Genomic DNA, 13,844 nt, shown 5'->3' with positions numbered 1-13,844 from the left:
TACTAGCATGGTGTACCTAATAAAGTGGCCGGTGAGTGTAAATTTCCATTTATTCACTTGAACATATATCTGTTCATTTCACATCGTTGCACATAATCATTCTTTGTTCTCATAACTGTGTGTTTATCTATGAACGTCTGGTAACAGTGCTGTTTGTGTACAAGAACTTTGGAACAATGGAAGAACTTTTTCTTCCATTGTTTTTATCTAGAGGCTGTTACTTGATAGGACAAATATGAACTGGTTATGAAGGTTGGGGCAGATTGACTCGGGAGCTCCCCGTAGTGTTGTCGGGAGATTCGGTGGTCGGCCAGTCTTTTCTTTCCGCAATAAATGTAGACTCTGTACTTTATTCATTACTACAGAATTGTGTGTCGTCAGTTCTTGCCCATTCAAGAGAATAAAAGAACCTGAGAAATAGATTTTGTCTATGGCAGTTCTTCATACGACTTCTTTTCTTAAGAGTCCATGGAATATACTCGGAAATACTTTAAGTGGCTGAATGCCAATAGGACTTGACAGTCTAGAGTTTAGGACACTCTTAAATACAGTATCTTACTGATGGAGATAGCCTGATCTTGGTTCCAACACATATGAAAAACCCTTACGTCTGATATCAAGGATATTGAATAAATTCTCAAAGAGCTTGCCAGAAAAACAAATTAGTAATACAAAACTGCACTGCCACAAACAGAAAAAAGGGCTGGGCTCAAGTAGACCGGACATGATGTTTTACAGTGATAAAATATACCATTTCCAATGAACTCTTACTTTTTTATTTTTACATTGCATTCAAATTTCATAGTAGGTATAGTTTTCAACATGTCTTTCCAAAAAGTGCATTTTGGTTGAAAACAAGTAAAAAAAAAGAAATGTTGACTGTCTGTGTAAAAGAGTGTGAAGAGGGTAAAAATGAGAAGTAGTTTTTTTTTTTTTATTTTTTTTTTTTTCATCTTATTTCTGCTGGGGTTTTTTCACACTGCAAAGCGTGTTCATGCATGTTAATGTAAAAAACAGGAAGATGGCCAGCTTTTGCTTTTTTATTTCTTCCACCTTGAAACAGTGACAGCCATAAGGGGTATACATAAAGGTCAAAATAAGCAGCAAATACAGAATGAGCTGGACTGCGCATAAGGACTTTGTCATATTTGTCATCTTACTCTTCGGTTTTCAAGGTATGAATCGCCTACATTTCGGCAGATTTGTGGCTTAAATATTTATTCAAATGCTGATTGTTTACATGTTATTGTTGCTCATCAACAAAAATATCCTGTTGCCTGAGTGTTTAAAATTTGAGTTTAATTCCTCCAGGGATGGGGAAAATACTGACAAATTGACAAACTTTAAAGCGATGCACAAATTCACATTCAGTAGTTTCCTGTTTAATGCTTTCACTCTTTTTTTTTTTTTTTTAATTTAAAAAAAAAATATTTTTTATAGCGTATATACCAGTATATATTTTTGGTATTTTTCAGTCTTCTTAACATCCTATCACAGCAAACATCCTCTCCATGATTCTAATCATTGAAAGATAAATTGAGAGAGCGTGTGCAACACCTCTACCAAGGTTTTAGTTTCAATGCCTATTTTACACATTTTCTCCACAAATAACATCTGCCAAAAGCATCACTGTAAAACAATCTCAGTGAGTGGCCTGTGAGGAGTTGCAAGTAAATTTATATTGTTTACAAAAAAATGTAATCTGTGTCATTTGTCAACAGATACAGTATATGACATATTAAACTTGACTTTGACCTGCTGCTTTGACCAGGGTAGTTTTTGTTCAAAACAAACATAGTCTTACATTAAGCTATTTACACAACATTTGCATTACTTCCTAATATTAATAACAATCAGATCTATTTGCCACTGTATCATGTCAGTGTTCTGAAGATGAAAACTCACAGATGTGAACATTCTGCAAAAATGTACGTGTGGAGCTAAAGTTAAAAGCATTTGTCACACTCATATCAGTTCTTATTCATCTTGTTCAAAGTGTGACTAATATCAGTAAAAGGAAAGAGGAGGAACCTCATATACATTTCCGTGAAGAAGTTTTGAGGTTTTTCAGAACTTTTTTTGTTTTTTCTTCTTCTTCTACTTTAATGTATAAGATTAACAAACAAATGTAATTGGGTGTGGAAAAATATACATATTGTTTTAGCTGTCTTTGTGAGGCAATATCAGGGTAGAATGGTAAAATCATTATGTATATATGTATATATACAGTGCCTTGCAAAAGTATTCGGCCCCCTTGAATCTTGCAACCTTTCGCCACATTCGCCAAAAAAAGTCTAGTTTAAAGTTTGCCACAAGCCACCTGGGAGACACACCAAACATGTGGAAGAAGGTGTTCTGGTCAGATGAAACCAAAATTGAACTTTTTGGCCACAATGCAAAACGATATGTTTGGCGTAAAAGCAACACAGCTCATCACCCTGAACACACCATCCCCACTGTCAAACATGGTGGTGGCAGCATCATGGTTTGGGCCTGCTTTTCTTCAGCAGGGACAGGGAAGATGGTTAAAATTGACGGCAGCCAAATACAGGAACATTCTGGAAGAAAACCTGTTGGTATCTGCACAAGACCTGAGACTGGGACGGAGATTTATCTTTCAACAGGACAATGATCCAAAACATAAAGTCAAATCTACAATGGAATGGTTCAAAAATAAACGTATCCAGGTGTTAGAATGGCCAAGTCAAAGTCCAGACCTGAATCCAATCGAGAATCTGTGGAAAGAGCTGAAGACTGCTGTTCACAAACACTCTCCATCCAACCTCACTGAGCTCGAGCTGTTTTGCAAGGAAGAATGGGCAAGAATGTCAGTCTCTCGATGTGCAAAACTGATAGAAACATACCCCAAGCGACTTGCAGCTGTAATTGGAGCAAAAGGTGGCGCTACAAAGTATTAACGCAAGGGGGCCGAATAATATTGCACGCCCCACTTTTCAGTTTTTTATTTGTTAAAAAAGTTTAAATTATCCAATAAATTTTGTTCCATTTCACGATTGTGTCCCACTTGTTGTTGATTCTTGACAAAAAATTAAAATTTTATATCTTTATGTTTGAAGCCTGAAATGTGGCGAGAGGTTGCAAGGTTCAATGGGGCCGAATACTTTTGCAAGGCACTGTGTACTGTATATATGTTTTTTTTTTTTTTTTAAATATTTCTGAGAGTCGGTGTGTGTCTAAGTGCCCACTTTAAAGTGCTTATGACACTAAAAAGCATATTTCATATTTCATGCGGTGTTTTATGCTCCTGAATGAATTGAACCGCTTGGATGTGTGTGGAACGATTGTTTTATATATTCAATTTTTGAATCCTGTGCCATGAAAATGAGTGACTTCCGGCTCCAGTCTCAAGTTGAGAAAGAGGGCGCTGTGACGTGTACGGTTGAAACAGTCCTCTTCACTATCCAGCCGTACTATTGTATGAGAAGGACTAAGGATTCAGCTGATTTTGCAGATTAATTCGTTTATTTTTCGCATCACGCCAGCCAAATGGCTGCAGAAAAATGTAGCTGGAACAGAGAGAGGCGTGTGAACCTTTTTGGGGTTTCAAAAGGTTCCCATTCATCGGTGAATATTTGCCAAAACAAGCCCTACTACTGTGGGACCATTGGACTCACGAGGAAGTGAGTAAAATCGTATTTTGTATTATGTCAAACACTGGGATCATTTTAATACGTAGGTGGCTTGCATTTTGTGGCTGACATGCTTCTTGTCCACTCGGGCGACGACCGGCAGCTTGTCGCAAATCCCCGCGCCGGTAGAGCACTACACTCGGTTTATTGCCCTCTTCATGTTCCCGGCGTTTCGTCAAATTTTCAACCCCACCAGAAATTGCAACTTTGTGTTAAAAATGGGCGCAAATACAGCGATTACAAAGTAAACACTACAAACTTTCTTTACATAAAGGACTATTTACTTACGTTTCATCATGGATGGGCATGTAGAAAAAGCTCTCCTAAGACATATTCTGTCTGTCATGTAAGCTGCACAACAACTGCACGCCGCTCTTTGTTTACATCGTCGTCGTGTAGTAAAGCATTACTTTTCATTATATTCGTGTTGACCATGTGGCAGCTACGCCTTCCTCCGACGTCGGCCGGTTTGTCCGGCGGTACTCTCCATTCGCTTCCCCGGTGAGCTGTCCTGTCCGTAGTAGCAGGGGCACGAGCTGTAACTTGCTCTCCGCCGGGTGGGTTGCAGATCGGCGATGACAATCGACAACCCCGCCGCAATGTGACGTTTCTGGGCTAGTTTTGTGTGCTTTTTCGTTTCGAAAAGCTAAATTAAAACTTTGAGACGTTACTCGGTTCGTGTTAGCATGTTTGCTAGCTGTCACGCCTCTTGGTTTGTTTACATTCTCCGAAGCAAGGGGGCAGGGAATTGACAAACGCCTTACTAACTACTGCGGCATAATGTAGCGTTCGGGAGGTGCGACAGTAAAGGTGAAGTTGACAGTTTTGACCATTATGTAGTAATTTTGACATGTTGTACTAAATAAATGCATTTTTATGATTTCATATTCCATTCAGCACAAAACTGTTATTTGTCATGACATACCATTTATTTAGCAATTGGGAAAAATACTTTGATAAAAAGAATATCCTTTAAAAATACTGGAGTTGAGAGACTGAAACAATGACATTTTGCGGCTCTCTTCATCGCATTTTCCTCGTTATGAATAATTCCCCCTCAATGAGCTGCATAATAAATCAGATTAGACCATTCTCCTGCTGGTGTCATCAACCTGTTGGGGACGCTAGAGCCATATCATGTTAGGCATGGCTAGACGGCAGATTAAAGTCATCTGCGCTTTGCCAAATTGTTGAATATCGTTGAATCGTCTCAAAATATGATTGTAATTCAAATAATAATGCTATTTAAGACTTTTTTTTTATCCTGTCGTACGCACTTTTTAAAGGCCTTTTCACACTAATGTCAGCCCAGTATGAAGAGCAGTCCTTGTCAATAGCAAAACAGATGGAGCCACATAGCCTGATGTAGACGCTGCCAGGAAGTGAAAAGCGGCATGCATTGTAACTATAGTCCCACGCACCAATGCGTTTATTTTTCATTGTTGCACTAGAAAACCGTGACTTTTCCTAATTTAAGGAGTAGGGGGCATTATAATAGCCCTGTAAAGAATTTCACGAGTTTTGGTGAAAAGGTGAATAGTTATTTTTGTTGTTGTTTGTGAACTACATTTCCACACAAACGTATACTGAGGTACCATTTAGCTTAGCAAGGAGAGGTATGAGTCATTTTTCGAGTGTCCCAGAGCTCACGAAACTTAAAAAAAAAAAAAAAAGCATTTATCAAGATTCTGTCAGCCGTGATTTGCGAATATCCGTCCACCAAAACAGCCTGATAGCACAGATACAAGTATGCCTGCCCCTGTGCTAATGGATGCGTTGTTGACGTCAGGCCACCAACGCTGTAAAAATAGAACAAGTCTCTATTTTGGGCCCCGCCCCTTGGCAAAAATTCACTCAAGACTTTCCGTTTCATCCAAAATGACCGCCGCCACCGCTCACTTTCGCCGAAAAGTCCTCTCCCACATACACAATGAATGGGTTGCCGCTAGTTTTATATGAGCTTAAGACACAAATGAAAAATTAATCATGTTGAGTCTCGAGTACACCTAATTTAAAGGGAATGAAAGGAGCAACTTTGATTGGCCATTATTGAAGTCAGTTGGCTTTTATCGAACAGCAGGACAGACCTTCCTCTCACAGATGTGCAAGCCTACGCTCGACTGCAAAAATGATAAAAAGTCGATTAATTTCACTCTTGATACATTCGGACTTTACTTCACTGTGAAAAAGAGTGTAAACACTTTATCACATTTTAGGGTCATGTAGGCCACATTATTAACAAGGGGTAGGGAAAATGTGACGTCCACATATATTTTTCATAATAACTTTTGGAGGGCTAAAAAAATATATAAATTAATAAATAATAAAAACAAACTTACAATGAATAAAAACAGAGATACACTGTGGTTATGGCCACCAATAACTTTAATGTTGACAAATGATGAAAAAAAACCAGCACTATTAATAACATATATCATTTTTCAAAACATCTTGCGCCATCATTGGCAAGGAATGAGTTAATTGAGTGAACAAAGGGTTTATCGAAAAAACATCTGACAAAATTCTTCAGACTTAAGTCATATTTAAAAAAGAAAAAAACCTTTTTTTTATGTGTGTTGAATTATCTATATTGAAAAGTCATTATTATTCCGGAAAGTGACCATTATATTGATGTACAACAAAATAAGAAATGGTTCTTCTTCACATATTAAAGTATGCAAGTGGAAAAAAAACAACTAAGACAATCCAAAATATGAGCAAATATGCATTTAATGTTGGAAATGTGTTTCAGTGTCCCAGAGTGGGGAGGTGAGTGAATGGGGAGGGAAATACGCTCAGGAGACCATCTGTGGTCTGACAGGAACCACAGTGATACTCAACTGCTCCTTCTGGTACCCACAAATGCACAACGACCAAATCACAAAGGTCGAAAGGACACTGTGGTTCACGAAAGGTGCCAACGATCAACCTGAAGATCTGAGGAAGGACTCCAAGTACACTGATCGTCTAGACCTAAACTGTCAAGTCAACTGGTGCACTTTGTCAATCAGAGAGCTGAGAAAGAGCGACGAGGGCAAATACAAGTTCAGATTCATAACGAACGCGACCGGAGGACAATACACTGTCACGTCTGGAGTCACTCTGAAAGTCACTGGTATTGATGCTTTTTAAAAGGTGCTTTCCACCAAGAACGAAAGTTTGGAAGCTTCCATCAAAATTTATTGTTGTTTTATCCATAACTTATACACAAAAGTTTTACTTAATTTTTTTAAAGAGACACATTTCACATGAATAAAATGCAATTGGGAAATAACACTTTTTAAAGAGATACATTTCACGTGAGTAAAATGCAATTGGGAAATGACACTTATTACAGAATAATAAATCAAATTTTGGGAAGAAAAATAAATTAATGAATAAAAAAAAAAACATAAAAAATAAACGATACATTATAAACTCAACTCTAGCTTAAGAAGTTTGATCTTTTTAATTAAAAAAAAAGTACAATCCCCAATACATTTTAACTATATCAGTAAGATGTTTCTTTTTTAAAAAATACTATTTTTCTTAAAAAAAAAAAAAAGTGGTTTCCAAAAATTCATGAGCATGGTAATTAAATTTTCCATAGATATGACTGTGCATGAGGTATACATGTGTACTGCGATTGGCTGGCGACTAGTTCAGGGTGGACCCTACATTGGGCCCAAAGTCAGCTGGGTTAGGCACAAGGACACCCTTGGCCTCATGTGGATAAGTAGAAGCCTACAAAGAATGGGTAGCTCCATTTTGACAATCATATCGTCAAATGTTTAAAATAAAACACAGACAAAAAAGCTAAAAATTGAAGCAAAGCATCTTCACCTTGGTGGAAATAGGCAATAAAAGTTTTACATTGCAATAGATGTGTTTTGATACTACATTAATATGTGTCCCACACAATTTCAGATCTCACTATACAAAAGCCAATTTGGAAAAAATTGAGTTGTCACAGTGAGTGCCGTTTGGACTCTCCTTCGTACATTTGGTATGAGAATGGAAAGAAAATACCAAACTTGAACTCCAAAAAGACCATTTCACCAGTAGATTACCGCAGCTACTCCTGTGCTTTAAGAGGACACGAACAGCATTTGTCTCCTCCAGTGTGTGAGTGGTTGACTCCTGCCGCACAAGTTTGCAGCTCTTCATGAATGCTTATGCTAAAGTGCTGGTTTCATCTTTCAGGTTGGGGCCATCCATGTGACAAGGTGGATTATGACCACAAAAATATCTGCGCCCTCAAAGGCTCCGATGTGGACATTACTTGCACTTACAGCCACCACAAGACGGTACGGGAAAAGTCCTGGTTCCGCCCAGACAATGGCAACACTTGGAATGTTCCATCAGTGTCTACGACATGGCAGTTGTACCACCGGTATTTCACTCATGATAGCAGGTCACAATCATATCTACGAATCATAAATGTGACAGAGAGTGATTCTGCAGAGTATCGCTTCACATTCTCAGAATGGGGAAGCGATTTACCTGGAACAACATTGACAGTAACAGGTAACAGTGAAACACACCATGAAAATCTTTGGGGTTTGACATCAAAAATTGAATAGGGTACATGGAAGCAACAATTAAGCGTTTGTTTTCCCACCATTAGTAAACCCTTGAGCCACAGACATCATCAAACATTGGCATTCTTCATTTTGTGATTGTATGAGGAAACAAATGGGAATATTTTAGAATGAGCAAATTGACATCTAGATTTTAAAAATGCAGGGCGTGAATTTCTTGGACTTACCTGTTTGCTGTACCTTCCTCTAGCTGCGCAGGTGCAGGTGATCAAGGCCGAAAACAAAGATTCTTACACGGTCGCTTCGCTGTCCTGTCACACAAGTTGCAGTCCTGCATCATATTCGTATTGGTGCTGGGTGAAGGATGGACACGAAAATGTTGGCTGTCCAACTTGGAAAAAAGAACAGCAAATCACTTTACATCCAGGAGAATACATCACCTGTGCTGTTGGAAATAATCCTTTAAGTTTCTCTCCTCCATTGTGTGAGTTCTTGTTCAATGCATTGTTCTTTAATTGTTGCATTTAATGTGCATATCAAATCAAGTTTTGTCCCTACAATTGGTCAGTAAAATATGTAGTGTGTGTCATTCATTTGTTTTCGTTGAATACTTATATATAACAATGTAAAATTATCTTCTATTTTTTTTAAATAGTTGGTTAATTTAGACCTAATAATAAAAGAAAACGCAATAACCTAATTATTCATCTATATGTAAAAATTGCATTTTGTTATAAATTAACAATATATTTATTATGTAGTAAAACAAAACAAAAAAATTTGGGGGGACCTTGGAGTAGGGTGACTCTCTACTTACTGACATTCAACCATATCTTCTACCCGTCTCTTTCAGATGCTCTGGAAGCCCCCAGAGTGCTCTTGAGTAATAAAAGTGATATCTTGGAGGGTGATCTACTGACTCTTACCTGCATAGCTGACACTCCAACATCATCGAGACACCGCTGGTACAAGAAATGCAGAACGTCAGACTGTGAGGTCATGAGATATGGAGAAAAGCTGGTATTCAGCTCCATCCAGTCTTCAGATTCAGCTGAGTATTTTTGTGCTGTGGAGAATGATCTGGGGGAGAAGATGTCGCAATCCGTCGTAATTAATGTGAAATGTGAGTCCACTTTAGTGTCCTACAGTTAATTGTAAAATCTTTGGCTTTTGTTCTTCCTAATGGGTTTTTACAGTGTGCATGCAAGTCTGAATTTGAATTTGCACGCCTTTTGACAACTACCAAAGTCGAAACAACATATCTCCTGCGATCAATTGAGGTTTAACAAACATGTTTGAAACTCCAATGAACAACTCTCCGATGAGACAAATATTGTGTTCTTCAGATGCTCCAAGGTTCGCTACTTTGCGGGTGAGTCCATCAAATGTCACCGAGGGACAGCCAGTGAATCTTACCTGCAGCAGTGATGCTAACCCAGCTGCTAGCTACACCTGGTACAAGGACCAAACTATGCTTCAGGGTTCAGAAAGAAATCCCTACGTTTTTAACTCCACAAGCGCTGAAGATGCTGGAAGCTATTACTGCAAGGCCCACAATAAATATGGAAACGTCATCTCTTCACAGGTGGTCCTAGACATCCAATGTGAGTACCACAATAAATATGAAGGGTAAGCTACAGTACCAAAACATTTCATTTTTAATTTGTTGTTCTGTCATTAAAAAGCTGATTCATTTAATATCCACTCTGTTACAAGCACTATGAGGCTATGTCACATGCTCAGTAGACAGCCACAGAGTCACCTAAACTGAAATGTTAAAAAATTTGAATTGATAAAATAATATTGTAAAATAGAAATTAGAAAATATATAAAGACAACATGAGTTAACATGATGTGCATCCGAGTATAAAGAATTCTGTTTAATAGATTAAGAAGACACAGAATCTTTTATTTTTGAAATTGGAGAAAAACGTAATTATAAATCAGTCCATGAAGTGGCCGTGCATAGTGCTGCTACTATTTTATCCCATCAAAGCCGATGTCATATGCAGATATCATTAATACACAATACATCATTGCACACATCTATACTCAAGATTATAAGTGTGTTTTGTATGTCCATAGGTATAAGTGACATCAAAAAAAGGTATAAGAATATAAGTCACAACTGCCAAAAAATGCCCAATGATGAGGGAAAAAAAACATACCACTGCACCATCGCACTGGAATATAAGTCATATTTTTTAGGGAAATTTATCTGATAAAATCCAACACCAAGAGCAGATACGTCATTTTGAAAGGCAATTTAAAATAAAAGTAGAATAGAGAACAATAGGCTGAATAAGTGTACGGTATACCTTTGCGCGGAGACACGACTGCACTGTTGACAAGCCTCTCCAGGTTGCACGTTGTTCAAGCACCCGTGTGTGAACTCATTCCTCTAGCTGTGGCCACCTAGCTTGTAGCCCACGATTAACTTTTTTCCCCCGCTTCATTTCAATAAGAGCAGCTACCGTTTTTGCCAGTCACTCAAGTTCCTAGCTAACTCCAAACTATCTTTCTTGTGCTCAGTTACCGTTTTCAGCTGCATATTTCACTACTTGCAGCTTGTAATCTGAATAATATGATTTTCTTTTCGGTGCTATTTGTTCAACCCTTCTCAGTTGTTCTTATTTGGCTGTATGTTACCGCTAATTTTAAACACAGCCCTTTAGCACCCTCTTGCGATTTAGTGTGAAAATAAGTGAAATGATGTACAGTGGTACCTCAACATGAGATCGCTTCAACACATGATCGTTTCGACATCCGATGTAAAATTTGACTCGCCATTTGTTTGTACATCCAACGACCTGCTCGAAATACGATTTATGACAGCGCCGCAGTTCCTTTGTTTTCCCCGCAAGACGGATGCGCGGCGGTTTTTATTGTGAGAGAAATCAACATGGGTTCCAAAAAAATGGTGTGAGTGGTGAAAAAAAGCTTACCATTGAAATGAAGATGGAAATGATAGAAAAATATGAGCGCTGTGTGTTCGTCCGTGAATACGGCCGTAGAATGTCTATGATCTCGATGGCCCTCTTCCGACCTTCGTTTGCAAGTCTTTATAAGTTTATAAGTAAGGTGACAATTATTATTGTTGTAACATTGGCAAAGAAAGTCACCAGCTTCATAAGGTTTTTAATCATTTATTTACAACACGCCTACTGTCCCCCGCAGTATATGCCAAAAACAACAGGGCATTAAAAGTGAAAGTAATATGCCTACCGCACACCCCTATCTCACTGTGACGTCAGCCACGCAGTGCGTTCAGGTACACCACGCAAACCCCCCCCCCCCCCCCCCCCCCCCCCGCATTAGAACCAGATTTGTTACATTATTACAGGAATTATCATTATATTATTATTCCGATTTATATTTATAATTCATTTGTTTTGCTATGTGTAATTGCCATTTGTAAACATATCAACATTATTTATTAAGGATTTTGTGTAGGTTTTCTGGCTGTGGAACGAATTAATGGAATTATAATGTATTCTTATGTGAAAATCCTTCTCGACATGAGACCATTTTGACTTACAAACAAGGTCCTGGAACGAATTAACTTTGTATGTAGAGGTACACTGTAATAATGTGTTAATAAATACACACATAAGTCGCTCCAGAGTACAAATCGCACCCGCGGCCACACAAGGGAAAAAACTGCGACATAGTCCGAAAAATATGGTATATATATACAGTATATACAGTGAGGAGCAGAAGTATTTGCACCCCTTGTGAGTTTGCAAGTTTACCTACTTAGAAAATACAGTGGGGAGAACAAGTATTTGATACACTGCCGATTTTTCTGGTTTTCCCACTTGCAAGGCATGTAGAGGTCTGTAATTTGTATCAAGTTCTCTTCAACTGTGAGGGATGTAATCTAATACAAAAATCCAGAAAATCACAATGTATAATTTTTAAATAATATATTTGTATTTAACTGCATGAAATAAGTATTTGATACATTACCAACAAGTAAATATTTCGGCTCTTAGTTCTTTTTTAAAGAACCTCTCCTGTTCTCCACTCATTACCGGAAGTAACTGCACCTGTTTGAACTTGTTACCTGTATAAAAGACACCTGTTCACATGCTCAAACAAACAAACTCCAACCTCTCCACAATGGCCAAGACCAAAGAGCTGTGTAAGGATATCAGGGATAAAATAATAGACCTGCACAAGGCTGGGATAGGCTAAAGGAAAATAAGCAAGCAGCTTGGTGAGAAGGTAACAACTGTTGGAGCGATTATTAGAAAATGGAAGAAGTTCAAGTTGACGGTCAATCTGCCTTGTTCTGGGGCTCCATGCAAGATCTCACCTCGTGGGGCATCACTGATCATGAGGAAGGTGAGGGATCAGCCCACAACTACACGGCAGGACCTGGTCAATGACCTGAAGAGAGCTGCAACCACAGTCTCGAAGAAAACCATCTGAAACACATTACGCCGTCGTGGATTAAAATCGTACAGCGCACGCAAGGTCCCGCTGCTGAAGCCAGTGCATGTCCAGACACGTCTGAAGTTTGCCACTGACCATCTGGATGATCCAGAGGAGCAATGGGAGAAGGTCATGTGGTCGGATGAGACCAAAATTGAACTTTTTGGTCTAAACTCGGCTCGTCGCGTTTGGAGGAAAAAGAAGGATGAGTACAAAACCAAGAACGCCATCCCAACCGTGAAACATGGAGGAGGAAACATCATTTTTTGCGGCTGCTTCTCTGCCAAGGGTACAGGACGACTGCACCGTATTGAGTATGGATGGGGCTATGTATCGCCAGATCTTGGCTGACAACCTCCTTTCTTCAGTGAGAGTCCTGAAGATGGGTCGTGGCTGGGTCTTCCAGCATGACAACGACCCAAAGCACACAGCCAAGGCAACTAAAGAGTGGCTCCGTAAGAAGCATCTTAAGGCCCTGGAGTGGCCTAGCCAGTCACCAGATCTGAACCCGATAGAAAATCTATGGAGGGAGCTGAAAGTCCGTGTTGCCCGGCACCAGCCCGAAACCTGAAGCCTCTGGAGAAGATCTGCAATGAGGAGTGGGCCAAAATCCCTGCTGCTGCAGTGTGTGCAAACCTTATCAAGGACTACAGGAAACGTTTGGTTTCTGTACCAGATATTAAGTTCAATTTTTGTGATTTATCAAATACTTATTTCATGCAATTAAATGCAAATTTATTATTTAAAAATCATACAACGTGAGTTTCTGTTTTTTTTTTTGTATTAGATTCCTTCCTTCACAGTTGAAGAGAACCTATGATACGTGGGAAAACCAGCAAAATCGGCAGTGTATCAAATACTTGTTCTCCCCACTGTAGGTCGTGTCAGAAATTTCAGTCATAGATTCATTTCCACTGATAGAAACATAATCTTTAAAAAAAATCTGGAACTCACATTGTATGATTTTTCAATAATTTATTTGTAATTTACTGGGGTTCCTAAGTATTTGAACCTCTGAGAAAATCAGTGCTAACATTTAGTGCAGAAGCCTTTGTTTGCAATTACAGAGGTCAGACGCTTTATGTAGTTCTTCACCAGGTTTTCACATATGTAAACAGGGATTTTGACCCATTCCTCTACACAAATTCTCTCGAGATCTGTCATGTTTCAGGGCTGTCGTAAGAAACAAGAATCTTCGGCTCCATCCAAAGATTTTCTATTAGATTGAGGTCTGGAG

The 13,844-nt window shown here is 38.8% G+C and overlaps 1 protein-coding gene across 1 annotated transcript in view; it reads left to right on the top strand.

Moving 5' to 3' along the window:
* The first annotated feature begins 1,060 nt into the window (after positions 1-1,060).
* LOC130920302 (hemicentin-1-like) overlaps positions 1,061-13,844 on the top strand; it is a 51,725-nt gene continuing 38,941 nt past the window's right edge. The window contains exons 1-7 of the mRNA XM_057843409.1: positions 1,061-1,175; positions 6,403-6,765; positions 7,557-7,754; positions 7,833-8,156; positions 8,421-8,654; positions 9,024-9,293; positions 9,517-9,774. Of these exons, the coding sequence (XP_057699392.1) occupies positions 1,115-1,175; positions 6,403-6,765; positions 7,557-7,754; positions 7,833-8,156; positions 8,421-8,654; positions 9,024-9,293; positions 9,517-9,774 (1,708 nt within the window). The 5' untranslated portion in view covers positions 1,061-1,114. The remainder of the gene's footprint in view (positions 1,176-6,402; positions 6,766-7,556; positions 7,755-7,832; positions 8,157-8,420; positions 8,655-9,023; positions 9,294-9,516; positions 9,775-13,844) is intronic.

The sequence above is a fragment of the Corythoichthys intestinalis genome, chromosome 8 (assembly GCF_030265065.1).
Source record: "Corythoichthys intestinalis isolate RoL2023-P3 chromosome 8, ASM3026506v1, whole genome shotgun sequence".
In the NCBI taxonomy this organism is placed as follows: domain Eukaryota; kingdom Metazoa; phylum Chordata; class Actinopteri; order Syngnathiformes; family Syngnathidae; genus Corythoichthys; species Corythoichthys intestinalis.
This window is presented reverse-complemented; position numbering and strand designations above follow the sequence as displayed.